The sequence below is a fragment of the Phacochoerus africanus genome, chromosome 15 (assembly GCF_016906955.1).
Source record: "Phacochoerus africanus isolate WHEZ1 chromosome 15, ROS_Pafr_v1, whole genome shotgun sequence".
In the NCBI taxonomy this organism is placed as follows: Eukaryota; Metazoa; Chordata; class Mammalia; order Artiodactyla; family Suidae; genus Phacochoerus; species Phacochoerus africanus.
In genome coordinates, this window is record NC_062558.1 from 134,177,095 (window position 1) to 134,199,727 (window position 22,633).

At 50.3% G+C, this 22,633-nt stretch overlaps 2 protein-coding genes across 3 annotated transcripts in view; one reads left to right on the forward strand and one right to left on the reverse strand.

Annotated features, from left to right (window-relative positions):
• Positions 1-5,983: 5,983 nt before the first annotated feature.
• On the reverse strand, positions 5,984-8,516 carry NKX1-2 (NK1 homeobox 2). The gene is made up of 2 exons (XM_047760165.1): positions 8,303-8,516; positions 5,984-6,714 (listed from the first exon to the last, which is right to left on the reverse strand). Exons 1-2 carry the CDS (start codon positions 8,514-8,516, stop codon positions 5,984-5,986), a joined length of 945 nt encoding a protein of 314 aa, XP_047616121.1.
• An 8,185-nt stretch (positions 8,517-16,701) lies between these two features.
• Positions 16,702-22,633, forward strand: part of LHPP (phospholysine phosphohistidine inorganic pyrophosphate phosphatase) — a 136,762-nt gene continuing 130,830 nt past the window's right edge. For both annotated transcript variants that reach the window (XM_047762170.1, XM_047762171.1), the window contains exon 1: positions 16,702-16,926. In XM_047762170.1, the coding sequence (XP_047618126.1) occupies positions 16,802-16,926 (125 nt within the window). In that variant the 5' untranslated portion in view covers positions 16,702-16,801. The remainder of the gene's footprint in view (positions 16,927-22,633) is intronic.

Below are 22,633 nucleotides of genomic sequence, written 5' to 3' on the forward strand. Positions count from 1 at the left end.
AAAGGCCAAGAAGTATTTGATCACCCATCAGTCATAGACTGGGCAAATTGTGAACGTGCATACAATAATATGCCAACAAAAACAGGAATAAATGATTGACAATAAGCATGTGGATGGAACTCACAAATAACACTGAGAAAAGTCAGACCCCAAAGAGTGTACACCATAGGATTCAATTTTTATAATTGAAAAGACAGGCACAGCTCATCCACGCTGTTAGAAGTAGGATAATGGTCACCCTGGGGGCAGAAGCATGGGACGATGACACAAGGGGGCTCTTGGGTGCTGGCAGGGTTCCGTTCTTCTTGATTTGGATGCTGATGACAAAGGTGTTGGGTTGGAGAGTTCCTGCCATGGCACAGTGGGTTAAGAATCCAACCGTAGTGGCTCAGGTCACTGTAGAGGTGCAGGTTTGATCCCCGGGCTAGGGCAGTGGCTTAAATGATCCGGCGTTGCTGCAGCTGTGGCTCAGATCCAATCCCCTGCCCAGGAACTTCCATATGCCCTGGGTGTGGCCATAAAGCAGGGGGAGGTGGGCTCTGTGAGGCATCTTTAATGTCCTTTCCACCTCCGACCGGGACAGTAGTTACCTCACTGTTTCGTGCTTTCCACATAAGCTCTCGTTGAGTCCCTCTCTTAAGGCCTCAGAGCCAGGCGCTGTGGGAAGATGCTGAGGCCCAGACACACAGGGAACTTGGCAAGTTCACGTATCGATTGAGGGGTGGAGGTGGCTTTGAACCTGGACACTCAGAGGCCAGGGTCCTCAACCCTAGTCCTTGAAAACCGCAGCCCAAGGGAACCAGGAGGCCTTGGGAGCGGCGAGAACAACCCTACTGGGCACCGCTTACTGGGTGCCGCTTACTGGGTGTCGTCTCCCCCTTTACCTCCACAGACTGGCTCCTCCCCTCCTGAGTTTTCCTCCCACTGGAGGGAAGCGGGGGGCCCTGTTTCCCTGGGTTTCTTTCTCTGAATCTGTGTCTTCCTACTTCTCCTTAGACTTTTTTTAGCAATGCCAGCAACATGCAGAAATTCCCAGGCCAGGGATCCAACTCAAGCCAGAGCAGTGACAACAGTCAAGTCCTTAACCTGCTGCACGACCAGGAAGCTCCCTCCCTTTAGACTCTTCGATGCTTCCCTTCAATGACCATAAGATGGGATTATGTTTTTAAGTGTATTTATTACACATTAAATAATTTCTGTGTTAGCCTACTCATTTTTTTTTTTTTTTGGTCTTTTCTAGGGCCACATCGGCAGCATATGGAGGTTCCCGGGCTAGGGGTCTAATTGGAGCTGTAGCTGCTGGCCTATGCCAGTGCCACAGCAATGCCAAATCCGAGCCACATCCGTGACCTACACCACAGCTCATGGCAACACCGGATCCTTAACCCACTGAGCAAAGGCCAGGGATCGAACCTGCAACCTCATGATTCCTAGTTGGATTCGTTCACCACTGAGCATGATGGGAGCTCCTACTCATAATTTTAAAAGCTAGTTAAATAGATTTTTAAGAGTCATCTCTAAAAAGACAAAGGCACTAGGTTGATCTGTGCGCATAAGATGGATGGGGCTTTCTCCATGGAAGAAATGCTCTCTAATCACTCCTTTAAATAAGGTTCCCTGGCTGCAAGGTTTCAAGTGGGAATCTTAAATGGTCCTTTATTTTTTTAAAAAAATATAATTGTGTTAGCTTCTGGTGTACCATGAAGTGAGTCAAAAATATATAGGTATACAGGTATTCTTCTTCTTCTTTTTTTTTTTTCCAATGGCTGCACCTGCGGCATACAGAAGAAGTTCCCAGGCTAGGCTAGGAGACGAATCCGAGTTGCGGCTGCTGGCCTACACCACAGCCACAGCCACGCCAGATCCTAACCTGTCTGTGACCTACACTGTAGCTCACGCCAACACTGGATCCTTAACCCACTGAGAGAGGCCATGACTGAGGCCAGGGATTGAACGTGCGTCCTCATGGATACAAATCGGATTTGTTCCCGATGAGCCACAACGGGAGCTCCTGGATATTCTTTTTCACACTCTTTTCCATGACAGTGGTTTATCACAGGATTTTTTTTTTTTTCCTTCTGGCCGCCCATCGGAGTTCCCAGGCCAGGGATCAGATCTGAGACGCAGTTGTGACCTCAGCTGCAGCTGGGGCAACACCAGATCCTTTAACCCACTGTGCGCAGCTGAAGATGGAACGTGTGTCCTGGTGCATCAGAGAAGCTGCCAATCCTGTTTTGCTACAGCAAGAGCTCCTATTACAGGATGGTGAGCATAGTTCCTTGTGCTGTGCGGTAGGACTTTGTAGTTTATCCATTTTCTGTATAGTAATTTGTGTCTGCTAATTCCAAACTCCTAATTTATACCTCCCTCACCCTCTTTCCCCTTTGGTAACTATAAGTTTGTTTTCTATATCTGTGAGTCTGTTCCTGTTTTGTAAATAAGTTCATTTTATTAATGAATGCATTTTTTGGCTGCTCCTGTGGCATGTGGAAGTTCCCAGGCTAGGGATGGAACCCAGGCCACAGTAGCAACCAGAGCATAGCAGTGACAACACTGGATCCCTAACCTGCTGAACCACCAAAGAACTCCTAAATAAGTTTATGTTTTTTATTCTATTTTTTTATTCTATGTTTTTACTTTGTTTATTTTTGTGTCGCACATGCAGCATATGAAAATTCCTGGGCCGGAGATCAACCTGGAGACACAGCAGCGACCAGAGCCACTATAGCGACAATGCTGATCCTTAACCTGCTTCATCACAGGGAAAATTCAATAAGTTCACTTTAAAATTTTGTTCATTTGTTTGTTTGTTTGTTTTCCTTTAGAGCCACATCCATGGCATATGGAAGTTCCCAGGTTAGGGGTTGAATCAGATCTGCAGATGCTGGCCTATGCCATAGCCACAGCAACACAGGATCTCTGTGGCCTACACCACAGCTCACAGCAATGCCAGATCCTTAACCCACTGAGCAAGGCCAGGGACTGAACCCGCAACCTCATGGTTACTGGTCAGATTCGTTTCCACTGCGCCACAGCGGGAACTCCAAAATGGTCATTTTTAATATCAGAAACTTATGACCCGTGGATGGTCCAAGTCTGAACAGTTATCTACCAGGCTGTTTATGGGGTATTCAGAACTTGTAAGTTAGTTAATGTACTAGAAATCTGATGTTGATACAATTTACAGCCACTAATTAAAACTCTGAAAAGATGCTTTGCTTTTGCTGGGAAAATGGCTCTACGTGTGTGTTTGCACATATGGCCGGCAAGTGGAGACACTATGTGTGTGTCCAGCAAGGGTCCAAAAAGGATAATTTAAGAAAGACGTGTTAGAGTAGAAATACCCTGTACTGTACTGGTAAGTGCTAGCTGTGGAGGGTGGGGGTGGGGAATATACATGTGTATATGTATATACATAAAACCTCTGATAATTATAAAGTTATTTAAAACTTTGCTGCCAAGAACAAGAAATAAACCAGAAATTATTACAAACAAAATTTATTAGACAAACACTTCAATAGTCTGAGTCTAAGAATTTGGTTGGAAAGCCGCTGGGCCTTTTAAAGCAGCAGAAGTCCAAAGTCACACACTTCAAGCATAATTCTGTTAAAATCTGTAGAAACAGAAAGGTCGGGAATGAGAATATTCCATGCTGGTCCACAGACAGGTAAGGCTCCCACTTCCCTCCCTGGGCCCTCTCTTCGACTGGAGTCTTTTGGGATTCTGGTACCTGAGAGGAATGGAATATTTCCCTGTGTCTTACAGAATTCAGCTTCCTTGTGCCAGATCTTGCCTCTGTACCCTTGAACTGCCTACTCACAATACCTGGAATGTTGCTTTTGAGAAACTTAAGAATTGTTACTGAGGACGTGCTTATCAACAGGCAAAGTGAATAAAATAGTATTTTCTAGTACAGTAACTGCATTTTTAATCTCATCTGGCATCGACTGTCTTTTAGAAAGTTAAAATGCATTGTTTGGGGACACTTCTTGAATAGAAAGAAAAGAATGTAATTAATAAATTACAATTAAATAGGAGTTCCCGTCATGGCTCAGTGGAAACAAATCCAATAGGAACCATGAGGTTGCAGGTTTGATGCCTGGCCTTGCTCAGTGGGTTAAAGATCCGGCATTGCCGTGAGCTGTGGTCTAGGTCACAGACATGGCTCAGGTCTGGCGTTCCTGTGGCTGTGGTGTAGGCCAGCAGCTACAGCTCCAATTCGACCCGTAGCCTGGGAACCTCCATGTGCCATGGGTGCAGCCCTAAAAAGACCAAAAAAAAAATTTATAAATAATACATATTTTCAAATCTTATAAGAGTCACATGAATGTGATATCTTCATTTAATTTGGAAGAAAGGGTGGGATAGTTTCAAATTTCCTGATAATACAACTTCAAGTTTATAGTAATATTAGGTGTTCAGAATTTCAAACTGTGTGAATATCAAACACCTTTAAGAAGCCATTGGTCATTAAATTTAATTATTAATGACAAAGACTACCAAGAAGTAGCAAGGAATATGGTATCCATATAGACATCATGGGCCTCAGGTCACTGAACAAAGATGAGAGTGAAATATAACATGACTTAGATGGGGAGGTCCGGGTTCCTGAGATATGGGCTACAAATCACACTACATGAAAAAAAAAAAAAAAAAAAAGGAAGCGCATTGCAAACAAAGCTGGCAAGAGAATTTTACAGAACTAATTCCTACGGGAGGTAATAGAAGCAGCAGTTAGAATGCACCCTCCATATATTAAATTACTGCAGCTGAATCCATTATGAATATACCTTTTGCTTCCGGGGTACCTTTTTACACTCTAAACCTTTTTGCTTGTTCTTTTACAGCCCCTAAAACTCTTTAGCTTGTTCATCATGCCATCATGGGGAGTCTGTGTGGGACAGATTATCTTTCAGGTCAGAATCTTAGATGAAGCTCTAAAAATGCTGAGTTGGTGCTTTAAAAAAAAAAAAAAAAAAAAAAAGTCCAATGCATCTCAGTGTGTCAGAAGAGCTCTTTCCCCCGCTCTGATCGCTATTGGGAGCCTAGGATTTGAGACATGAGCCAAGACTGAAGTGTTACAGCATCAAATACTGCAAACCAAAATGGGCATTCTCGTGCACAGACCTCAAGATTTTAGCTGAGCCATTGGTCCCTTTGTTCTTTTTGTGCCTTTGGGGCCATTGCCGTGGTCTGTCAAAGCTGTTCTCAAAACTTGCAGTGGTGCCGAACTGCGTCTACGTGAGCGGGCAAGTCGAGCTATCAAGCTGTTGCGTTGCCCAGCACGAACTTCTGATCTCCGAATAACCAGGTACCCAGTGTCTCGGGAATAGTCTGTGGAGAGGCTGTTTGGAACAAGAGTTGCGCTCAAGTCCTCCTCTTAGATGAAGATCTAAAAATGCAGCGTTTTATGCATTTTAAAAATAGTCCATTACCCAGCGGCAGTATGCGCTCATAGACTCAGCTCTCTTCAAATCTGTCCAGTGTCTGGGAAACAATCAGCTATGAAAAGGGAAAGCTGCTCCCTCTGAAGGAGCCAAAATCTTTTCCATCCTAGATGTGAGCAGCTGGAGGGCGGGTCTTGGTTCTCTCTTGCCTCCATCCCCGCCGCTCCCCCAAAAGAGCCCTTGAACAGAATGAAGCCTGGATGAGAGTGAAGAACAAGGTCCAGAAACAGGAAGATTTAAGGACAGACTCTGTCTCCGGATATTATTAAGGATGGCAGATCCTTCACCCTCGTTAGGGGACCGCGTGGATTCAGGTGTTCTGCGCGATGAGAAGGCGCGCACATGGGGTCAGCAGGCGGCCTCTCCCCGCCCTCTGGCGGCGCCTCCCGGCAACTGGAAGGGAAGGGGCGCGGAGACACCCGTGCACCAGGAGGGGGCGGTCCCTGCGCATTGTGAACCCCTCTGCGAGGTGGGGATCACAAGTCCACGCCAACTACTCGTGAGTCCGGAGAAGTGGGGAACGTGGGGCTCTGCGTTCATAGATGCGGGGCGTAGAAAGGGTTCAGGTAGGAGGGCCCGAGAAAGGGCGCAAAGGAGCCCCCGGCGGCTGCGGCGGCGGCGGCAGCTGTCAGCGGGAAGGAGGCGGCGGCCGGGAAGAGGATGTTGGCCGCCGAGTAGGAGGGGAAAGTCTGGAAAGACATCGCGCCGGGGCCGGACGGACCCGGGCTGCCTCCCGAGCCGCCGCCGCCCGCCCCCGCCGCAGGTGGCTGGGGCGCGCCACCTGCCGCCTGCGCCGCGCCTTCGGCGCCGGGGTTCTGCTTCTTCCACTTGGTCCTGCGGTTCTGGAACCAAATTTTGACCTGCGTCTCGGTGAGACTGAGCGACAGTGCGAGGTTCAGGCGCTCGCACACAGATAGGTAGCGCGTGGCCCGAAACTTGTTCTCCAAGGCCACCAGCTGCTCGTAAGTGAAGGCGGTGCGCGCGCGCCGCGGCTTGGAGCAGCTGGGCTCTGAGCGCCGGCGCCGGGGCCGCGGGGAGCCCGGCGAGCCGGGGGAGCCCGCGAGGCCTCCGCTACTGCGCTCCCCGGCCGCCAAGGCCCCAGCCCGAGCCTCCGGGAAGCGCGTCGGGCCCTCCTGCAGGCGCGCAGCCCGCTCCCGCCGCCGCTGCCCCCCATCCTCGGCGTCTTCCTCCTCCTCCTCCTCCTCCGCCTCCTCCGCCTCAGAGCCCACCAGGGGGGACGCCGCTCCTGCGCCTCGGCCCGCAGCATCTAGGGGAGAAGGGACGGTGATCAAAAATCCAGAACGACCCGGCCCATCCAAGTCCCCAGACCTGCTCCTCGAGAGCATGCAGTGCTCTTCCCCACCCAGACCCCAGCTCTACCCCTCGCGGGTATCGCGCTTCCCGCCACTCCACTCCCACCCCCGAGACAGCACAGAGTGGAAAGTCCTTCCCAGGAGTTGGGGTTAGGGTTGCAATGTCTCTTTTCTCTTTACTCATCTACTACTTAGCATCCAAGAACTGTATTTTGAATGAATGAATGAATGAATGAATGACACCCCGCATTAGGTAAAAATAACGACCTTATTGGGCAACTTTATAGGACGGTTATACATGAAGACATCGAGATGTCAAGTCCGTTTAGGGCTGTGTCTCCTCAGTCCCTAGAAGCCTATTTTGGTCTGGAACTCCTAGCAATTAAAAAAGAAGTTATTAAGCGCCCCCTCCTCCCGTTTAAAGTGAAATTCCCTCTTTCCCATCTTCTCTCTCCTGCCGTGTTAATAGAGTTTCAGATTTGTGCGCGGCCGGATCGATAGATGTCATCTATTAAAGGTAAGTTTTAATCGAACAATATTAGGATCAGACAGGGAAAGGGGGTTTGAAGTCGGTACCTGCAAGCTGCGGGCAGGAGATATGCAGGCTCCAGTAATAGAATATCGATCATGGGGCTGGGGAAAGGAGAGCGCAGCCCCTGCGAGGGGCGATCGGAACAATTACTAGGCCGACCGCTCCGGCCCAAGCGCAGCCGCCAGAGGCGCCCAGAGCCCCAGACAATCACCGCTAAACTTGGGGAGGGGAAGCAGGGGGCTTGGAGACTTCAGGCCGCTCCCTGACCTATGCCCCGACCTTTGGCGTCCTTCCAGGGAAACACCGGCCCAAGCCTCACCCTGCTCGGGTCCTGCTGTCTTTTGTCTTTCCTTTCAGACACCAACTTTCCAGGAGCCCTCATCAGGTGTCCCTCAGAGTTAGGAGTTAAGCCAAAAAGGGGGGAAAAGGACCTCAAGCCTCCCATCTCCCCATCTGGCCGGGTCCCAGCACAGTCAACGACTGGGTACAGGGAGAGTGACCATGTGGGGCCTTGGGGTCTCTGCAGCTGTCTCCAGATGTTTGGAAGTGGGCACTGGGTGCATACACCGGACCTCACTGCCTACCAAGACCCCGGACACAGGATTTAGCCCCAGCTTCCTCCTCCAGAAGACGGAGGTGATGTTAACGATGCTGCTACCTCGCAGCTTTTGGACTTTTTCATGACTTTTATTTATCCCAGTCTCCAGCCCCGGGTCCTGGCAGGTGGAGGGCCTCCTAAATGCCCAATACATGAATAAGCCTGGATAAGGTGGGCACCAGGTAAGTATTAGTTTCCACTGCGAGTAAATCAGAATTGGGGTGCTTCCTCGCTTAGCCCCAGGATGCTGGGGTTCTTTCTGCCTAAATTTAATTGAGACAGGCGCTACACTTCGCTCCTGGTGCTAAGGACTACTCACCCGGTCCACGGCTTTTTCCATCCCCCACCCCCCGGCCTGCGCCTTCCCATCGTGTGATCTAGGCTGGGGGCTTTCCAGGCCTCGCATCCTTACCAGGCGTCTCTCGCTGCCGGGCTGGGTCCCCCGGGGTGGCGTCCTTCCCTGCTTCGGCCTCTGCCAAACTTTTCTTGGCTTCCCGAAGAGCAGGGCGCACGGCCGGAAGCGCAGCACGAGTGAATTTCTGCGGGTCCAGGATGTCCAGAACCGAGAAGGAGATCTTGTGGTGGGAGGGGGCCGCCTTGGCCCCGCCGTCCTGCCATGCCAACATACCCGCCGCCTGCGGGTCGGAGGCCGGCGGCGCGGGGTCTGGGATCGCGGCGCTCCGGCTTGCCTTCGGCTGTGGCTCGGCTGCAGCTCTCAGCGGCTAGAAGGGTCCGGGCGGCCAAGTGAAGATGGGGAGGGGGGCGTGGAGGCGGGGCGGAGAGAGAGCAGCGGGGGGCTGTGCGCAGATTGGCACTTGCGGGGCCCAGGCCCTTGCCAGGTGCAGGGCGCGCTCGCAGCAGTCCGAAGACGTCCCTGCGCCTTGCTGGGACCACTAACCTCGGCAGGGGGGCACGTTGGTGCATCCGATGCGCGCGCCCGCCAGGACAACGTCGCAGGCTTGGCGCGCCTCTGCTCAACCTGCGGGTACTCCGGGTGCGCGAGGGCGGGAAGTCCGGACGCTTTCATCCGGGAGATTCCCCCCAACACACGCGCTGAGTCGGGCTTGGATTCGCACCCTTCCCCCAGCGCACCCGCCTTGAATTGAGGATGCCGTTGAGGCCACCACTGATCACTTCAAGGCGTGCTCTGCGCATCTCCTGCCTCGCCAGTGAATCACAGTAATGGCCTCAGACCTGGTCACTCGGATTTAAAAGCCCTCGTGTTTTCACAATTTACAGTTTACAAAGCCCTTCGGCTTGCGTGGTCTCATTTGATCTCTGAGCCTCCTCGTGAAGTGGGTGTGGCCTGGCAAGACCCCGGTTTTAAGATAAGGAAATTAGGGTTCAAAGGTGAGAAGTGATGTTGCTCAGGGTCACTGTTGGTTGGTGACAGTCTGGATTCGAACCCAGGTCTCCTGTCCGGGACCAATATTCTTTTCGGTCCGTCCTGCTCCCTAGGAAATAACGGCAGAAAGTCCTGTACGTGTCAGAGGCTTTCCCTTCCACCCTGAAGCCTAGACAGGTCGGGGCGCAGCAAGGGGTTTGCAGAGGTGTCCCAGCCCCTCGCCAAGACGCCTCACTGCTTTGGAAACCTTGGCAGATTGTGGTCCCAGAGCCAGGTGTGATGCCCTGGTGAGGGCAGGTGAGTCAGGTGAGGGTGGCTGAGCACAATCCTTGATGCCCTTCGTGCCTTCACAGTCACAGATCTGGTTATTTGCAACAGCTATTGTGTCTTTGGGAATAAGGTCACATCTTTGACCCCTATCCTCCCACTAGCCCCAAGAAGAAAAAGGTTAAAAGTTGCTTGTTTGGTTTGGAGTTAGGATCAGAGAATAGAGAAGACGGAAAGGCTTCCATCTGCCTGATGAAGTCCCTTGGGAAGGGCGTACATCAGTCTTTGGGGGAAGCATCCACCAGCCACGTCCTTCTAACACTCCTTCCCCTTTTATCGCTTGGGGAGCAGACTGTGAGCGCTAAGCATTTATCTCAGCGGCAAATTCTGAGGCTTCTCCTGCCCCTCTGCCCACAGCCACCTCTAAGGCTGCCTGTCCCTTTCTTCCCTGCCCCATGGGGTTTCCAAACAATGACTTGGCAATTAAGATTGTGGAGCAGGTAGGCGTAGGAAGGGAGGAGAAACCTTCTCATTAAAGGCCAGTTGGGGGAGGTGGGGCTGCTAATCCCATCTGTTCTTGAAGAGAAGGCCTTACAGACCAGCTTTTCTCATTCAAACCTCGTGGCTCCTCCCAGAGGCCGCCACTGTGTTCCCTGGGGACTTGAAAGCCCTGCCGAAAGTCAAGCCCGCTCTAGCCCTAAAGCGGAGATGGAAGGTGCTTTAAAAGGAAATCAGGAAAGGAAGTGCGCTGGCCAAGCCTGCTGGACCACCTCCCATCAGAAGGAATGCACGCCTTGCAGAAAACAGAGAAAGATGGCCAAGGCACTAAACCTGGTACCCAGGAACCAGGATGGCCCGTCACAGAACCTTCCAGATCAGATAGGGTACTTCGTTTTGTTTTGTTTTGACAACTCTTTCTCACCCAGTTCTCACTTGATTTTTTTTTTAATCTTTCTTTTCTTCTCTCCTTCCTGCACTGATCCCAGCCCCCTTTTACTTTTTTCACCCACATTTATATTTTTTCATGTTTATATTCTTCAAGAGAACCAAAAATAGATCTCTTTAAGGGAGCTCTAGGATGGACATTGCTGGCTTCCCATGGTCCCTCTTCTTATCTGTTCTGTAAGAAATACTGAGGCCACTTTCTCAGGAAGATGGGCGGGCATTCCAGAGAGCACACCATACCCCCAACCAGACGGACAGGGAAGGCACAGAAGCCAAGGGCAGGCCAAATCTGGGTCATTTTCATTTCACTTTATCAATTATCTACACAAATGTTGTATAAATAATGTGAATCATCTTTCCCTTGAGGTCCACAGGTGTTAAATACAGAAACAGAAAGAGGAGAAGCAACACATTGCAAAGTCAAGGACACATAAAGGCCATGTGCTTTAAGACTGTGAATCTTGGGGTTCCCTAGTGGTGTAGCAGAAATGAATACAACTAGGAACCATGAGGTTTCGGGTTCAATCCCTGGCCTCGCTCACTGGGTTAAGGATCCCTCCTTGCTCTTGCTGTGGCTGTGGCCGGCAGCTACAGCTCAGATTCGACCCCTAGTCTGGGAACCTCCGTATGCCGTGGGTTTGGCCCTAAAAAGACACAAAAAGATTGTGAATCTTTAAGAACTCCTTCTATTTTAGTTGGCTTCCGACCCTCCCCCCGCCCCCAGTTTCTTATTTTTCCTGTATTTCTTTGGTGCAACACAAGGTTATAGGAATCCTGGCCCTCAGGACATGGCTTTTGGAGACAGATGATGCAAGAAGCTCCACTGTGTCTCCTGTCAACATCGCAGGAATAGAAAATACTCCTTCTTATCCACCCAACTTAAAGAGAAGCACCCCACCCAAAGAGCAGGCTAAATTCTTCAATTTGGTGAGGTGTGTGTGTGTGTGTGTCGGGGGGTGGGGTGGGGGGGGCGTCTTGGGAAGTTGCTTTTCTGGCCACTTGCTTTGCAAACAACCAGAAGGCAGTGAAACTTCCTGTAGGAACAATCTGGTGATGTATTGACTCGCTAAAGTCCTCACGTGTGTATTTCTGTGCCAGGCGTTCCTACATAATAAGTATATCCATACCCAGCGAGCCGCCTTCCCCCCTGCCGGGAGTTGATTTGTGTTTTCAGCGTGGGCATTAAAATTCTGCCTGAGTGCTGTCTTTAAATTGCTTTGATGCTAGGTGGGTTCCATCCCTGACCTGTCCTGATGGCAAGTGACGGCTGTAACAAGCTCGGGATCAATATTCATAGCGGGTGTCCCGGGCTGATAACACTAGCCGAGACAATGTTCGCTATCAGTGCAGACAGCTGAGATATTGCGCCATTAGGGATGTTGTGTTAAATAACCTGATCCATTTCTGGGGCTATTTAATGAATTTCACAGTTTAGATAGTATCTTTAAGGAGAAGGCAAAGGCTATTCCGGAGGTACTGATGCAAATCCATGGTGCCAAGCTTCCCCAGCTATTCCCCAAACAAAGTGGCCTATAATTCCAGCACAGCCTTGAGGACCCAATGCCTGAGCGGTGAACAATGTTAACATTGGAAAGGATTTGCCATCTCTGCAGAGGAAGAGCAACGTTATAAGCTGCGTTAAAGCACCTTAGATAAAAATCTTGTTTCTCCGATAAAATACAACTTAAAATCTCTAGGTAAAACCCTGCAGCTTGGGCCAGCCTTCGGGGTGGGACATCTGTGCCAAAGAGACAGCTTCATAAGACACCGTTTGGGGACAAAGAGGGGACTTTAACCACGTGCAGCCGTGTGGGCATCCCCATCAGTGATGACCTCAGCCAGCTTCTTCCAAGATTCTTCAACTCAAATTGCCTGCAGAACGGGAGGGGGAGGAACTGGATTTTGAAAGGAAACCACTGATAGCAGTAGAATCAGTTGTTAAATGTTTACTTGACTCTTGCCCTTGTTGCTGGAGAGTTCATTTACAGTCAAAGGTCGAGTTTCCCATTTCCCACCAGGGCTTTGAACTCTGGCTGCCAATCAGAGCAAGTATTCCTTTTAAAGACCTGCCTCGGAGACTTTGATTTGTGAAAGCTCAAAATGCAGCCTTCTTATCTGTCCTCAGACTGCCACCAAAATAAAAATATCTACTCATTGTATTTTGCTTTAAAAAATCAGTATGTCTTGGAGTTCCTGTCGTGGCTCAGTGGTTGACGAATCTGACTAGGAAGCATGAGGTTGCGGGTTCGATCCCTGGCCTTGCTCAGTGGGCTAAGGATCCAGCGTTGCCGTGGCTGTAGCAAAGGCCGGCGGCTACCGCTCCGATTCGACCCCTAGTCTGGGAACCTCCATACGCCTCGGGAGCAGCTCAAGAAAAGGCAAAAAGACCAAAAAGAAAAAAAATCGGTATGTCTTTTTGGAAATCAACAGGTTAAAAAAAATCGACTTCTTTATTTCAGCAATGTGGAGGAAGCATCAAAGAAGGTGATAAAGTAATGGAGGCGGTATTGGTAAGTAGAATACGTGTGAATTGGTCCTGATAACGACAATTAGCGATAACAATAACAGCCATTCTTTCTGGGGCCCTTGCCTTGAACCAGGCACTTGGCTAAGGTTTTTGCTTACTTTGGGTGATTTTATTTAACCCTCCCCATGACCCCAGGAAGCAGGCACTATTATATCCCCAATTTACAGTCCAGAAAACCCAAGCTTAGATGGCTTAAGAGCAAGTTTGCCCCAGAGCTAGGAAGTGGTGAAGCTGAGATTTGAACCAGGGTAGTGAGATTTCAGAGGCTGGCTCAGTAAATTTCTTCTCTGAAGGGAAATTCCATTCCTGCCCCAGGGTGAAATCCAATTCCAGACATTTACTAAATGGCTTTCCTTCAAGTAACCACACAGCTGGGGGATGGAGGAGGACCTTCCAGAAAATAATGGAACCCAACCACTGCCTAGGAGGAGACTTGGTGCAGCTTCCCGGATCCAATTTTGGAAGCTCTTACATTTAGTGTTTCCTAGCATTTTAAGATATTCCCAGGAGGAGCCTAGGAGAAGGGAATTGACAGGCAAGCCAAATTGCTCTGGGCATCTGGAAAAGTAGAGAAATGTCATCGGGAGAAAGAGAAGGGGGTGGGGTGGAGTGGAGAATAGCAGGTGACAGGCTGAGGACGTATGAGGCGAGAACTGGTGGAGGTTAGGGACAGAAGGAGCAGAGGCAAAACACAAGCTCTTTCTGGCCTTTTTCTCAGTGTGAGCATCGCATGTCATGTTCAGACTGTACCAAAGAGAGACTTGTGCAAAATACTGACAAGGGGGTGAGGCAGGACTTGGCCAGTGTACAAAGCACCTGCTCCCTGTTTTAGTGGTGGTCCGTGTGCCCCACGCACAGTGAGGCCAAACAGTCCAAAACATCGGGAGTTCCCGTCGTGGCGCAGTGGTTAACGAATCCGACTAAGAACCATGAGGTTGCAGGTTCGGTCCCTGCCCTTGCTCAGTGGGTTAATGATCCGGCGTTGCCGTGAGCTGTGGTGTAGGTTGCAGACGCAGCTCGGATCCTGCGTTGCTGTGGCTCTGGCGTAGGCCGGTGGCTCCAGCTCCGATTCGACCCCTAGCCTGGGAAATTTCATATACCGCGGGAGTGGCCCAAAGAAATAGAAAAAAGACAAAAAAAAAAAACAATCCAAAACATCAAAGTTTGGAGTGGAGGAAGGTTTGCTGCAGGGCCATGCAAGGAGATGGGTAGCTCATTCCCCCACAATATCCTAAACTCCAACCAAAATTGCAAAGCTTTTTTTTTGGCCACCGGCAGCATATGGAGCTCCAGGGCCAGGGATCAGATCTGAGCGGTAGTTGCAACCTAAGCCACAGTCGCGGCAATGCCGGACCCTTGACCCACTGTGCTGGGCCAGGGATCAAACCTGCATCCCAGTGGCCCCAAGGTGCTGCTAATCCCATTGTGCCACAGTGGGAACTCTGCAAAACTTTTTCTTTTTTTTTGTTTTTTTTCTTTTTTAGGGCCTCACCTACAAGCATATGGAAGTTCCCAGGCCAAGGGGGGAATCAGAGCTGCAGCTGCCTGCCTACACAACAGCCACAGCCACATCAGATCCGAGCCACATCTGTGACCTACACCAGAGCTCACAGCAACGCCAGATCCTTAGCACACTGAGCGAGGCCAGGGATGGAACCCGCAACCTCATGGTTCCTGGTCGGATTTGTTTCCGCTACACCATGACGGGAATTCCTGGAAATCTGAATTCTTATATGACATCTCCAAAAAGTTTTCCATGCTGGCAACCAATTCAAAATGCTGAAAAAACAGGCCATCACAAACATGTCTGTGGGAGTTCCTGCTGTGGCGAAGTAGGTCAAGAATACGACTGCAGGAGTTCCCATCGTGGTGCAGCAGAAACGAATCTGACTAGGAACCATGAGGTTTCGGATTTGATCCCTGGCCTCACTCAGTGGGTTAAGGATCAGGCATTGCCGTGAGCTGTCACAGACGCAGCTCAGATCCTGCGTTGCTGTGGCTGTAGTATAGGAAGGCAGCTGTAGCTCCAATTTGACCCCTAGTCTGGGAACCTCCATATGCCATGGGTGCAGCCCTAACCCACTCCCCCCAAAAATTCCGACTGCAGTGGAGCTGGTCACTGCAGAGGCATGGGTTCAATCCCTGGCCTGGCACCGTGGGTTAAAGGATCTGGCATTGCTGCAGCTATGGCATAGGCTGCAGCTGCAACTTGGATTCAGTCCCTGGCCAGGGAACCTCCATATACTGCAGGTGCCTGTGGGTCAGGAGTCTGCCACCCCAGCTCTGTATGCGTCAAGTGACCTCACCTTCATGGTTTGGGCAATGCCATGGCCACTGTGGTTCACAGGGTGAAGACTAAAGGCCTTGGCACCAAATGTGAAGCTCTCCACGATCTAAACCAGCTGCCTGTGCGGAAATTCCTCCTGCGTCTCTGGAGAGGCTGTGTCCTGGGTGAGGTGAACTGGGTTCCCTGCCCTGTAGGCTATCTTCTCTGAGAGCCTGGTCAGTCCCTGGACCTGGTGAGTGAGCAGTGGGCCAGGTGAAGGAGACATGTGACCTGTGGGCTGGCCTATTCCTGGGCTGCCTAATGCAGAGACCTCAACCAGGTGAGCTGGACCCGTCAAAGCCCTCTTCCAGGAGTTAGGCATGCCCATGGCATGCAGAAGTCCCTGGGCCAGGGATCAAACCCATACCACAGCAGTAACCCAAGCCATGGGCAGGAGCTGCATTTTACTTTTCTCCTGTATGATCAGTCGAGTACACAGTTTCTCCAGGAAACTTATGACCGTGACCTGCACAATTCACTGAACTGGGTTAAAAAGTTCAAATATTCTGATGAATTCTTCACGCTCTCTGTGAATCAAGAGCCTGAGACAAGGTGGCCATCCCAATATGGTCTTCTTTTGTTTTATTTTATTTTCCAGTATAGTCTTCTTTTGAAAATTTAAAGCTAAGTCAGGCCAAGTGAGGTCAAATTTTTTCAAGGTTCCGTTTTAACACTTGAAAGGGTCAGAGGGGAAGTCACTCTTTCCCTTTTCCATGAAATTTATTTATTACAAAATGATGTACTATTAAGCAGAATGTAGAAATTCATCCAAAATCTCACTGGGCTAACACAGTGAAATGTTGCCATTTTCTTCCCAGCCCTATTCCTACCCATCCCTCTTTTTTTCAGGCTGGGGTCTACACACAATTTTTGTATTCTGCTTTTCCATGTAATGTTATAACATAAGCATTTTCCATATTGTAACCTAGCCTTCCTTTTGGAGGGCATACTTCTTCTTTCAGTAGCCTTCTTATAATTTCTTGAACAAGTCCGGTCCTTGAACCTTTATTTTTCCTCTGGCTTGCTTCGGCATCATAGTTTACACTGCAAACATGCCTTTAGACTCATTTCCTTATCATTGATGCACAGGCGCGCGGGAGTGCCAGGTCGATGGGCCCAACTATTTCCATTGTTTTCAGGACGGTCGTCTGGCCACAGGATGGAAACACCAACGAAGATCTTGCCTGTGCTCTTACATTTTTGCTCCTTTTACTTCTATTGCCTCAATTTGCGTTTTTCTGATTTTTAGGGAGGTTGACTCTCTCGTAGGGGAGTGTTTTCTGCTTTGCCTGCCCTTCGTGCAAGGAGCTCTAGGGGGAAACGATCCCATTTCCCGGGCGAGTGGACCCAGGGTCCGTGGCAGCGCCCGGCCGCTCCCCGCCAGCCCCGCCCGCGAACTACACTTCCCAGGAGTCTCCGCGCGACGAGCGCGGCCGCGGCTTGCAGGCACCGGTTGGGACGCGGGGTGGGGGGGCCCCCTTCAGGTGCAGGTCGGGGCGCCATGGCCGCGTGGGGCGAGCGGCTGGCTGGCGTGCGCGGGGTGCTGCTCGACATCTCGGGCGTGCTGTACGACGGCGGCGAGGGCGGCGGCGCGGCGATCGCGGGCTCCGTGGAGGCGGTGGCGAGGTGAGTGGGCCGCGCTGGCCGCCCCGCGCGCGCAGTTCTGAGCTCGGCCGGGTCCCGCCGGCCGCCGCGGGCCGCTGCCCAGGGAGGGGAGGGGAGGGGGGGGCGGGGGCGGGGCTGCTGCTCTGGCCCCGCCCCGCCCGTCGCCCCTGGGCGGCACCTGCTTCTGCTGCTTAGGGTAGGGCCACTGTCCAGCAGGGCAGCCCCTCGCCCCTGGCTGCGGGGCGCTTGGAATATGGCTAGCCTGAATTAAGCCGTGTTGTAAATACACATCTTGTACATCCGGTGCGCAGTCCACACCGGCTTTCGAAGACTGAGAAAAATGTAAAGAGCTCGTTATATGGTTTTATATTGGTTACATGTGGAAATGATATTAATCTGAATATATTCGGTTGAATAAATTGTATTAAATTAATTCCAGCTGTTTCCTTTGACTTTTGTTAATGTGGTTACCAGAAAACTTTAAATTGTATATGTGGCTGGCATTATTATGGGGTTGGACAGTACTGTCTGCTTAGACAGTAGGAGGGTGTCTCACCCACCAAGTTCTTGCGCTCGGAGAACACTGCCAGGACCCCCATGGCGTCGCTGGACCCTGGGCTTTGTAATTGCCATTGGCATCGCTGGCCCGTGCTGCTGTGATGCTGAAGGGCTGCCAGGAAGGGTTACTTCCACAGGACTTTGCCTCCTAGAGTCACTAGCTGGAGGACCCAGGCTTGGTGGCCTGACCTGGCTGGGACTCTCTTTACCTACCTGTAGATGGCAGGTAAGTGAGCTCCCGGACCTCTTCACACACCTCACCCCCATCTGTCTGTATGGGAGCCAGCTGCCCTGCACAGCAGAGCAGGAGGTGTTTGGGAGGCCCAGAACTCAGGAAAGGGAGACAGGGCTTCCAGGAGAGTGTGCCAAGAACACCCCAGCCCAGGAGACTCCTGGGAGCCCTAGGGGTGCAGTCCAGTTTAAGTGGCTTCCTGGCCTCTGCCTTCATCTCCATTTACCCCAGGGCTTAAGACTAGCTCTGTTGCAGATAAGAGCATGGGGGCGGGCAGCACCCATGGGAATGGAGCAGAGGGCGCTGGGCTGTGTTTGGGGATGAAGCAGGCCCAGGATAGGGGAGCAGAAGGCCCCGCCTTGGGACTATGACCTAGGTGGGAGATGGACAGTAGACCTGGACACAGATACATAAATCAAGTCACCAGGTTGGCATAAGAGATGTGAAGTGTGTGACAAGGCCTGTGCTAGAGAGACGGTCTGGTGACAGCTCTGAGGAGCAGGCCTTGGACTGAGCTGGAGCATATAAGGAAGGGGCCATCCAGCTGAAGGGAACAATGGCTGCAGAGCCTGGGGCAGAAGAGAACTCACCACATTTGCATTCACAGGGCTTCGAGGGGCAGGGATGCGAGGGTTCTGGAGGGCTGTCTGGATTTCATCCTGAGTGTATTGGGAAATCAGTGAAGGATAGTTAGGCAGTATAGTCCTGTAGTCTTTTTTTTTTTTTTTTTAATTACTCAAATGAATTTATCACATCTGTAGTTGTATAATGGTCATCACAATCCAATTTTATAGGGTTTCTATCCCGCAACCCAAGCACATCCCCCCACCCCCAAAAACTGTCTCTCCTCCGGAGACCATAAGTTTTTCAATGTCTGTGAGTCAGCATCTGTTCTGCAAAGAAGTTCAGTCTGTCCTTTTTTTTTAGATTCCACATGTCAGTGTAAGCATTGGATGTTGGTGTCTCATTGTATGGCTGACTTCACTTAGCATGATAATTTCTAGGTCCATCCATGCTGCTAAAAATGCTGGTATTTCGTTCTTTTTAATGGCTGAGTCATATTCCATTGTGTATATGGACCTCATCTTCTTGATCCACTCCTCTGTCAATGGACATTTAGGTTGTTTCCATGTCTTGGCTATTGCAAATAGTGCTGCAGTGAACATCGGAGTACATGTGTCTTTGCGAGTCATGGATTTCTCTGGGTAGATGCCCAGGAGTGGGATTGCTGGATCAAATGGTAGTTCTATGTTTAGTTTTCTGAGGCATCTCCATACTGCTTTCCACAGTGGTTGCACCCATTTACAATCCTACCAACAGTGTAATAGCGTTCCTTTTTCTCCACACCCTCTCCAGACTTATTGTTTGTAGACTTTTGGCCATTCTGGCTGGTGTAAGGTGGTACCTCAGAGTGGTTTTGATTTGCATGTCTCTAAGAATGAGTGACATTGAACATCTTTTCATGTGTTTTTTGGCCATCTGCGTGTCTTCTTTGGAGAATTGTCTGTTTAGATCTTCTGCCCATTTTTTGATGGGGTTGTGATAGTCCTGTAGTCTCATATGTTTGTGTGTGTGTGTGAGTGTATTGGCCATGGCATGCAGCAACTTGATAGGGGATCTCAGTTCCCAGACCAGGGATTGAATCCAGGCCACAGTGATGGAAGTGCCACATCCTATCCACTAGACCCACCAGGGAACTCCCATGATCTGATTTATGTTTTAAGGGAATTTAAATGTAAAAAGTGACTGATATAAGTAACAAAAAAAGACAGGAGAAATTCCCTTTGAAATCTTGGCATGGAAGACCTTCTTAGCTATGCTTCAGGGTCTAGAAACTGACGACAGTATCAAATCAACAGTCCCGTAGAAAAATCCAGCAAGGATAAAAACAATTAATTCACAGGAAGAGAAAAACAAATAGAAAACCAAAGGACCAGCACAGGAAAGATGTGCTCAGCTTTACGCATATAAGAGAAATGCAAATTAAAACTATCCTGAGATGCTTCTTTTTTCATCCATTTGAGAACATTGGCAAAAATGCAAAACTTTGGGAGTGCATTCTCCTGATGAGAGTTTGCGGAAACAGATCTTGTCTGATACTGCTGTGGAAGATACATTTTGGCATATAGTCTCCCAGCAGTTCCGCCTCTGGGAACTTGTCCTGCCTCACACATGAGAAGGGACCTAAGTGCGAGGTCATTCATGGCAGAGCCTTGTGAAACAGCCCAAGACTGGAAGCAGCTCAGCTATCCATTGCTGGGGGAGTAGTATGGTCTATTGGTCTACACAGTGGAATACTGTGCTGCATAAAAAAGAATGAGCACGCCTACCATGTAGACATACCATCAGTGAAGACAGGGTATGCATTGTACTGTCTTTTGGGTGGAAAAGGCAGAAATGCAAGCATGTATTCCTGCTGGTGGGTTTGCATAAAGAAACTGGAGGGAAGAGCCACACCTTGTGAAGAACTGGGCGGTTGGGGGAAGGGGTGGGAGCCAGATTCTTTTTTGGTAACTTTGTATATAAACTTTTTTTTTTTTGGTCTTTTGTCTTTTTTTAGGGCCCCACCCCGACATATGGAGGTTCTCAGGCTAGGGGTCTAATCGGAGCTGTTGCTGCCGGCCTACACCACAGCCACAGCAAGGCGGCATCTGAGCCGCGTCTGTGACCTACACAACAGCTCACGGCAACGCTGGATCCTTAACCCACTGAGCAAGACCAGGGATCAAACTCGAAACCTCATGGTTCCTAGTCGGATTCGTTTCTGCTGCGCCACAATGGGAATTCCTGCATGTAAACATTTTTTAAAGCTTCTGAACCATGTGGATGGATTTACCATTCAGGATAGCATATTACAGATATTTTGTCCGTTTCATCTCAGTAAAGCTGGATAAAAAATACCACACCCCCAAAAATATTTTAAGAAGATCTCTCTTGCTGCAAAATGGGGAGTGGGCTGACTTCAGAGGAAATGGGAGACACTTGTGTGGTCCAAGGAGATGAGATGGGGCTTGGACCAGGGGGTGGCAATGGAGGTGAAGAGGAGGTGAATTAAAGAGCTGTTTTGGAAGGAGGACCACGGGGACCTGCTGGTATATTGGATATTGTGGGGATCAAGGGGGATGTGAACAAGAGAATGGCTCCAGGTTCAGACTGGAGCACCTGAGGGGGTGGAGAGGGGGCGGGGAGTGGTGCAGGCAGGTGCCGTGACGGCTCGAGACGTAGGTCAAGTTCTTGGCTCAGTGCTTGGCACGTAGTAGACCCCATATCCCATGTTCATGTAGGAATTCTTGTTATATGTGTTCCTAATTCTTTTAAAATCAAGGCCACTTAAAAACAACTTTCTATTAAAGTAAAATACATATATATTCTTCGGTTGAGGGGGGTATAGTTTCCTGTTTTCAATTATTTTAAATAGTCTGGCCACAAACATTCTAGAACATGTCTTGGTGAATGTGTGAATGTGTTTCTGTTGGGTACAGACCTAGGAGTGGAGTCGCTGGTCGTAAGACAGGTGTACTTTCAGCGTTAGAAGATGCTACAGAATCATTTCCCAAAGCATATACGTGAGAATCCCCGTGGTTCCATGTCCTCACCAACATGCGGGTTTGTCAGTCCTTTGCATTTTAGCAGGATCATTTTTGCCTCTAAAAAACCTAAGAAGTAAAGCAGGTCAAGGCTGTGGACAGAGCCTCGGTCCCTCCTCGTCCACATTCTGCTGAGGCACCAGGATGGATTGAGCAGTGGCCTTGGCATAGGTAGGGTGGTCAGTAGCTTGGGTCTGGTGTGCACCCTTGCCGGCCAGCTGCTCTCAGAGAGCATTTCCTCTGTGCTGGAGGTCCCTGCCTGTGCCATTTAGTCCCTCTGACAGCGGTGGGGGGTGGGGGTTGTCATCTCCTTGGGTCAACTGAGGTCACTGTGGCTCAGGCTTGGCAGTATCTCAGCTGGGATGGGCCAGGGACCATGAACCAGAGCTGCCTGACCCCTAACCATTGTGCCAGACCTGTCCTTTGAGGGAGAAGCAGGCATTGAAAAAGGTCAGGGGAAGAGTTCCTGTTGTGGCTTGGCAGGTGAAGAATCCAACCAGTATCCATGAGGATGCAGGTTCCGTCCCTGGCCCTGCTCAGTGGGTTAAGGATCCGGCATTGCTGTGAGCTGTGGTGTGGGTAGCAGATGCAGCTCGGGTCCCTTGTTGATGGCTGTGGCCGGCACCTGTAACTCTGATTTGACACCTAGCCTGGGAATGTCCGTACACTGCCGGTGCGGCCCTTAAAAACAAACAAGCAGGGAGTTCCTGTCGTGGCGCAGTGGTTAATGAATCCGACTAGGAACCATGAGGTTGCAGGTTCGGTCCCTGCCCTTGCTCAGTGGGTTAACGATCCGGCGTTGCCGTGAGCTGTGGTGTAGGTTGCAGACGAGGCTCGGATCCCGCGTTGCTGTGGCTCTGGCGTAGGCCGGTGGCTACAGCTCCGATTAGACGCCTAGCCTGGGAACCTCCATATGCCACGGGAGCAGCCCAAGAAATAGCAACAACAACAACAACAACAACAATAACAACAACAAAAAAGACAAACAAACAAACAAACAAGCAAACAAAAAACCAGAAAGAAAAAGGTCAACGGCTTTTCTCTAACAGCCTCTCTTGGGTGATTGTCCCCAGTTTGGGGTGAGGCGGGGGTGCAAACACCTGCACAGATTCAAGGGTGTGGCGTTAAGGAGCATGATCCCCAGTCTGGTAACCTTGTGGGTTTGGCACTGGTGTCTTCTGACACATCCCGGGAGGTTTTTGGTTTTTTTATTTTTTATTTTTTGTCTTTTTGCCATTTCTTGGGCCACTCCCGTGGCATATGGAGGTTCCCAGGCTAGGGGTCCAATCGGAGCTGTAGCCGCCAGCCTACGCCAGAGCCACAGCAACGCGGGATCCGAGCTGTGTCTGCG